Below are 7,461 nucleotides of genomic sequence, written 5' to 3' on the forward strand. Positions count from 1 at the left end.
TGTAGAGTTTGGTATTTGCCTCGAGCATAAACATAAACATGGGCTGTGTTTCTGTGGAAAACCAACCTGTGTTGTGTTTTTGATTCTGCTGAAAACAAGAAGACAAAAATCAGTTATTGTAGTTTAAAGTGTTTAATATGTCAAATCAGTAGCACTGCATTCCTCTGGCAGCACCTGTAAGCTGCCAGTGTTGATTGGTTGATTTTAAAAAGAAAGGTGAGGCAGGGGCAGGAGGGTGAGTCACCAGCTTGTTGGAAATTCACCAAATTATGCCAACAATGCAATGCTGGCCTTACTTTATTTGTCAGTCAAGTCAAAGTTTATTTATACAGCACGTTTTAAAACAACCTGTTGACCAAAGTGCTGTAGAAGTTGTACAAATATACACTGCATACAAACAGTCAGTAAATAAACAATAAATAATAAATCAGATAAAACAAGTAAATAAAAGTGTGAGTGCATAAAAAGCCAGGATATTGAGCTCAGCTCGAGCTGAAAGTAAGCGAGGTTCCTGACAGGAAACACTAACAGACCAACGGCACTGTCGTATCCATGCAACAGGTTGGGATGTTCAAATAAAATGTTTCTGTTTTACTTTAGTTCAGTTTGAGGAAGTTTGTCTCCAACAATGATAAATTAGACAAACATTCAAATCTATTCTCTGTGGAGCTTTGTGCTCCAAGCACATCAGGAAAGGATCTCCTGACGTCCAGTAAGAACAGGAGGAATGATGACCACCAGCCCCAAAACACTGAACTCAGCTTTTAACATCTGGATAAAACACTAAAAGTCGGCTTTCACACCTTCATCTGTCTGTGATGTGTTTGTGTCTGTTAACAGTCCTAACACTGATGTGTTGTTCAGCTCTGAAATGTGTCCACTGAGCCGTCCTGATGTGTGTTACAAGAGGCAGAGCAAGAGTCCAGGTGTGCAGCTCGTCTTACCTGCAGCTCTGATGGAGGATGAGGAGGATGAAGGCTGCTGCTCAGGAGGCTCTCTGGTGATTCTGCAGGTGGTGTCTCTGTGAAGAAGACGCTGCTCTCTCCGTCCGTCTCACCATATGTGAATAAAGAGAGACGGACGTGGACTCCACCTCCAACCTCAAGAGCGGGGTTGGAGGTGGAGTCCACAGTGGAGACACCTGATGGGAACCTCCCACTGATGGATGCTTATTCAGCCTCTTCTTACACAAACAGGACAACAGCAACAGGAAACACTGAAATAAGTTTGTCACTGCAGGATTAAAGACATTCAACAATAATGCTTTTTATGTCTTCTTAAAGCTCTTTGTCCTGCTAACAGCTGTGATACAATTGCATCTACATTTTGTTCACACTCTTCATGACTGTGGTGTAATGTAAAAAGACATTTGGCCTCACCCAGTGATGCATTTAATGCAAAAACGTACCCATTTTTAAAATTTTTTAAGATTTGTTTATTCATTTGTCTTCACAGGACCTGAGCAGCAGCATTCTTTAGTGCTGAAGAGGAAGTCACATGATGCAGCGTTGGTTCCTGGAACTAGGTCTGCTACATGTGGTGCGTCAAGAACTTGTACAGCTCCTCTTTATGAGGCTGTGCTCTGATCTCACTCAGAAGTCACTGGTTATTCAGGTAAAAGTGTCCCAGCATTTAATGTTCAATATTAAACTCATAGCAGAAGTTAACATGTTTTACAGCCTGACATAAAAACAGTTTGAGCATCTCTCTGTGGTTTTCTCCTTCATAATAAGCATAATCCTCAGTTTGGATCACATCATGGTTTTATATCAGGGGCGACTCCATAATGGTTCATGTGATGTTTCACTTTGTCACTTATTTTGTAGGGAAATATTTGGGGTTAATGCAAAAACAAAACACTGCACAAACATGGATCAATGCTCTGATCAAATGAATAGATTTTTATATTTTGTGCAAGACTGATGAGATATGTGCAAAGCATTGTTTTACAGACAGGCAGAGCAGAGGGCGGAGCATGTTGGAGAGGGTCAGTCAGCTGACATTTCAACACCTCTGATTGGACAAAAAACTGCGTGCTATGTGAAATGTGTACATTGTCAAACAAACAAAGAGAAAACAAATGTCTTCATGCTTCCTCATCCATCTGTGAAATTGGAGTCATCACACTGACATTTGACAGATTTGCTCTCTAAACAGCAACAAAACACAATTTTTTAAAAGTTCAACCTCACAAATGCAAAGTTTGAAGCCTTCACCATCCAGAGAATAAAACATGCTCATGTGTTGTAAACCCGTTTGTCATAAGTTCACTTCATTCATGGAGGCATAAATACCAAACATTATTTCCTTTTGACATATACAGTTCAGTGTTTGCCTCGAGCATAAACATGAACATGAGCTGTGTTTCTGTGGAAAACCAACCTGTGCTGTTTGTGATTCTGCTGAAAACAAGAACACAAAAATCAGTTATTGTAGTTTTAAGTGTTTAATGTGTCAAATTATACACAAACACAACCCTGTCACAGCAATGTTACAAAGAAACAGGGGTTGTTATTGATCATAAGTCAATGACCCTCTTAAGGCACGACCCCCACTGGCCTTTACATTCCTGGGACTCTCCACCATTTTGTTTCGGAACTGAAGAAGCTTCTTGGATGAGAAATGAAACGTCTTCAAGTAGCTTAAACAAGTCCAGTAACTTTTCTTTCCAAGCTCCTTAGACTACCATCAGTCGGATGGCTGAGATCCGTCAATATAAAAGTAATACTTCCTTTTTAAATTTTAAGAGTTCAAATGAGTAATTCGTTAAATATAAACAACACTTTTATTGAGAGAAATGAGTTTGATACAACACAACTTTCAGCAGATTTACAGGATATCCTGCAGGCGTATAAATGTAACAGCAAAGTCTGTTTTTGGATCTTAGCGTTACTCTGGATCAGGTTCATCGCCACATCACCCGACTTCTGGTACTGATACCACAACATCTAATATTAAAGTTCTTATAAATTATTTTAATATGATTGACAACAAACCTCCTCAAATTTTCACACAAAGTATATAAACATTTAACAAACTGTTTCATGGAAGCACTGAGCACATGCACAACCAACCACTAAAGAGCCAGTACTGATGTACAGTATTAATATTGAAGAGCATTTTCTCCTCTGAGACGTTCACATTTAATCCCGGCACATTTCAAGAGAAAATAAACCTCTGTTTAGTCCTCAGTGGTTGTTTGTTTCTAACAATACTGGAATCCACCAAAGGCAAAGGCCCGACTCAAACAGCAGACACACCCATTCTCTAGGACTAATCTGTCCGAAGGCTTAATGACTACCATTTTCAATCACTGTCACTGTCATCCTCCTCTTCCTCCTGTTCCTCTTCCTCCTTCTTCTCAGTTTCCTCTACAAGTCCTGAGAAGAAGTCATTGTCACCATGGGCCTTCTTGGTGAGAGACTTCATCCGACCGTTTTTCTTCTTTCTCTTGCGGTACTCATCGACAGTCGTGTTGGGTAAACTGGAAATATCCCAGAACTTTATGAGCTGGTCTTGGGCGCAGCTGACCAGGAAACGTGAGTCCCAAGACTTAGCGAGCTCTTCAATGGGTTCACCAACATGCTGCCCGATGCAGCCGATGACTCGGTTGGGAAGAAGGTTGACGGCTCTGATGGTGGAGAGACAGAGTGTGTTAGTAAGTTATATTGACAATCTGATGTCTGATGAGTCTTAACGAGTACCATTTGTTTATCAGCTTCAACATAAAACAACTCTGACTCAATGCAGTTTCACAGATGATCAGACAAACGTGTACTGACAACTTTACAGATGGTGTATACTGGTCACAAATGAGACCAATTTTTTTCCAATGGCACGACGGTGCGACCAACTGTTCGAGTAACAAAACAAATTTAAAAAAAAGTCTTTGCAACTCTGAAAGTCTTCGTGTGGTCAACAGCAGACACACATTGTGCCCCTATCGTGGTCTAAACCAATCAGAGATAGTCAGGGGAGGGACCTCTCTGATTGGTCGTGGTCCAGATATTCATGTAGTCGGCGTGTACGTTTGAAAGTGCAGGGTGGGCGGAGAGAGAGAGGTGAGTAACCTTAACCCACCAGTCTACCGTTGTTTACAGCGCTGTCGGCCACTGTGGGGTTTTTTTTTAACTTAAATGGACAAGAAAGTCTAATTTCTGCTGTTCAATACTGAAGACATTTAAACTTTTTAAAATTATGCAAAATTGCAGAACATTGTAGAATATTTTTAAGGTTATCTGCTATAAAAACCCAGACCAGGAAAATCTCCTTCATGTTTTTCTGTCTTTTATTCTCAGTTACTTTCACATCTGCTGTGATGTTCACACCTCTGATGAAGTCTCACATGTGTCAGTACTGATCAAGGATCAGAATTATAATATTTCTGACTGTCTGAGGCTAAATTGAATCTAATCGGGACCTTGTGAATTGGAATTGAATGGATTATAGAAATCTGTGATGATACCCAGCCCTAGTGAGCAGCCTAGGCCTGAGAGAAGTGGATGTAGCTGTAATAGGAAAAGAACTATTGCTAACTTTTTTGTTAACTTAAGGCCTGATCAGTCTGAAATTCACAGCCACTGCTCTGACACAGAGCCATCAACCTCTGAACGCTGAAAAAGCCCAGTGTATCCAGAGAACACTATATGTTGTGGTAAATGCACTGCCCAAGTGTCCCCTCTCCCCACTGCCTTTCAGCGACAGCAGCAAACAGAGGAGGCCGATGTGATGATTACGTTTAAGATTTTCTACAATATTGCCAAAGAATACCAAAGCACTTTAAGCACAAGCACAAGATTGTTAGTTAATCATTTACAAATCAATATTGTCTGTATTGACATCAATTTCCCCCCCAAAAATGTGCACATGTAAAACTGCGGTGTTGAGCAATGTGGTTGAAAAATCTGGGTGCGCCTAACTTTTGTGCTAGGCGCACCCAGTGCAACTATGGCAAAAAGTTAGTCTGGCGCCCTGCTGGTAGATGATTTTTTCTTGTCACCAACATGTTGCACAGATGCTAAATTACCTGAGTAACACTCTGTGTTTTAGTGATTCTGCAGTAAAGGCTAACAGACGGCTAACAGGGTTTTTAATCGATAGTAATGTCAAAAGCAAGAAGAACTTTCATAATCTGCTCAAACTGGCAGATATTTCCAGCTGTATATCACACTGTATTTGTATTAAACCTTCAATGTTAACACAACTCACCTGATGTACCCGTCTGTGGAGGCGGTGCACATGATGCTGTCAGTGATTGGGAGGATTTGGTCTATGGACTCAGCCTTGAGAGCGAAGCGGTCACTGGTGGCTCCAAAGCCGTTCCAGTTGAAGATGTAGATCGTCCCCTCGCTGGAGCCGCAAACCACCTTCTTGCCCCGTTTCATCAGCGCCACTGAGGTCAGATCACCACTCTGGTACTCTGACAGCAGCTCAAACCGCCGCCTTTTGATGTTGAAGACGCCCATGGTGCCATCGCCACTGTGACAAATCACAGCAAATCAGATTGGAGCTCAGATGGTGAGCTCAGGATCACCATTTCTGGCTTTTTTCTGTACCTTAACTCCATCATATCTAATAAAACCCTGAAACTTTATGTTTTCACTAAGAACACCTAAGCGCATAAAGTTTGGTTGAAATTTGGGAAACTTTAAAATTCATGTGATTTTTTTTATAGCTGCACGTGACGTCCAGGTGAAAACTCCAAGGCTAAAAACATATCGAAGCTCTGCAAAAAACTGCAACCACCCAAGCGTCACAGTCTGTAATGGTTTTGGGTTTCCTTGGAGTATCTTGAGTGTCTTACTGATGTAAAAACAAAAAAGAAGCTTAAGTTAAGATGAGTCAAAGAGTTGCTGCTGGGTCAGGGTTTGATCGCTGATGGTGGGCTACAAACTGGCTCAGGCTTCAAGCCTTTTGAATTTTAAATGAGTCGTCCAATTCCATCAGGTGAGCTGCTGCCATGACTGACTTCTTGTGGAACTTATTTCTCGTGAAAACTGTACCAGGATCTAAATTAATGTTGTTTTCAGTTGGATGTCAACTCTTCATTTTATTGCTATAGCTCTGTACAGAAGTCTTGAGTCACCCGTCACGTCTTCATATTTTCCTTCCAATGAGTCAGGCTTTCTTGTCATTTTGAAAGCAGTTTGGAGCAATCAGACGCTTCACATTTGGGAAAGAGCTTTATTTTACAGCATTATAATGATCTTAAGCACACTGCCAATGCAGCAAAAACATATCTAGAAGGTGGTCATAGCAACTATTGACTTGCAAGCTTGTTAGAACCATACAAACTCTTTTGCGCTTCTATACTATATTTTCATAAATGCCTGCACATTTGCCATTTTTCTGGCAAATATAAAGAAATGAGGGCTGCCTCAGCACTTTGCACAGAACTGTATCTTGATTCACTTTATAGTAGCAGCTGAGCAGCACACGCGCTTGATGCCAAGTTGGGAAAACTCTACATCAATGACACTGTGAGTATCAAAACATCAGAAGAAGATCCAAGTTAGACTTGAGCCTTCAGTCAAATGTACGTTCAAAACAAAGTGCTGACAGCCACCAGTGCTGCTCCTCAGCCTCGTAGCAGCACACCTGTGTTATTAAATTTGACAGGTGATGTTTAGAAAAACTTGACCTCTGACCATGACCTTTTGAGGCCATGTTGTCATATTCACATATTTTGGTGGTCACGCCGTCGGCCTATCACAGCTGAGAGGTAAAGACGAGACCTGCCACGGTGGTATAACTTCTAGAGCAGCAAACTATGGAGGAGTTTTCTTATTTTCTACATTCAGTTATGCACGTTGTTAAACTTACCTTATTGTCAAAGCTGGATAGAGACAAAAAGTTGCAACTTGGGGTTTAGTATATTTCACAAGGTTAATTTTGCATGCAGACTGGAGCATCAAGGAATCGAACCACCAACCTTCTACCTCCGGAGCTACACCTACACCACTGTGACACTTGGAGGCTGTGTAAATATGATTTGTTTGGGAATATTTCCAGTATTTATCAAGTTTTCAGAGCCTATGCTCTTCAGAAAAGAGACTCTCAGAAAATAAAGTATTAAGTGAATGTAAAGTTTGCATGGTTGTTGGATGTGAAAAGATCCAAGTGATCCAGAGAGATTTTTGAATTGTTCAGTAGATTTTGTCTATAGTTGATCAGTAGTTGTTGTTACCTGGCTGTGAGCAGGATCCTCTTGGCTTGGTCCACAGTGATGTCACTGATGTAATCCTCGTGGTGTTTCAGGTCCATGATGGCAGTCCCCTTCCTCATATCCCACACCTTCGGAGAGGAAACAAACGACAGGGAGGTAAGCCTGAATTAAAAAACTGAACTCACTGAAAGGGGACATTGTGGCCACCAAAGACCAGAAAAAACAGGGTGACAGCATCAATCAATACAGCAGAACCCATCTCCAGTGGCCCAGTGGCGGTGTGCTTTAACATGCAA

The 7,461-nt window shown here is 41.3% G+C and overlaps 1 protein-coding gene across 1 annotated transcript in view; it reads right to left on the reverse strand.

Moving 5' to 3' along the window:
• Positions 1 to 2,766: 2,766 nt before the first annotated feature.
• LOC113014561 (WD repeat-containing protein 55-like) overlaps positions 2,767 to 7,461 on the reverse strand; it is a 10,094-nt gene continuing 5,399 nt past the window's right edge. The window contains exons 2-4 of the mRNA XM_026156185.1: positions 7,187 to 7,327; positions 5,209 to 5,478; positions 2,767 to 3,631 (exon numbers count right to left, since the gene is read on the reverse strand). Coding sequence (XP_026011970.1) covers positions 3,307 to 3,631; positions 5,209 to 5,478; positions 7,187 to 7,327 — 736 coding nt within the window. The 3' untranslated portion in view covers positions 2,767 to 3,306. The remainder of the gene's footprint in view (positions 3,632 to 5,208; positions 5,479 to 7,186; positions 7,328 to 7,461) is intronic.

Source organism: Astatotilapia calliptera, chromosome 3, assembly GCF_900246225.1.
Source record: "Astatotilapia calliptera chromosome 3, fAstCal1.2, whole genome shotgun sequence".
Taxonomy (NCBI): domain Eukaryota; kingdom Metazoa; phylum Chordata; class Actinopteri; order Cichliformes; family Cichlidae; genus Astatotilapia; species Astatotilapia calliptera.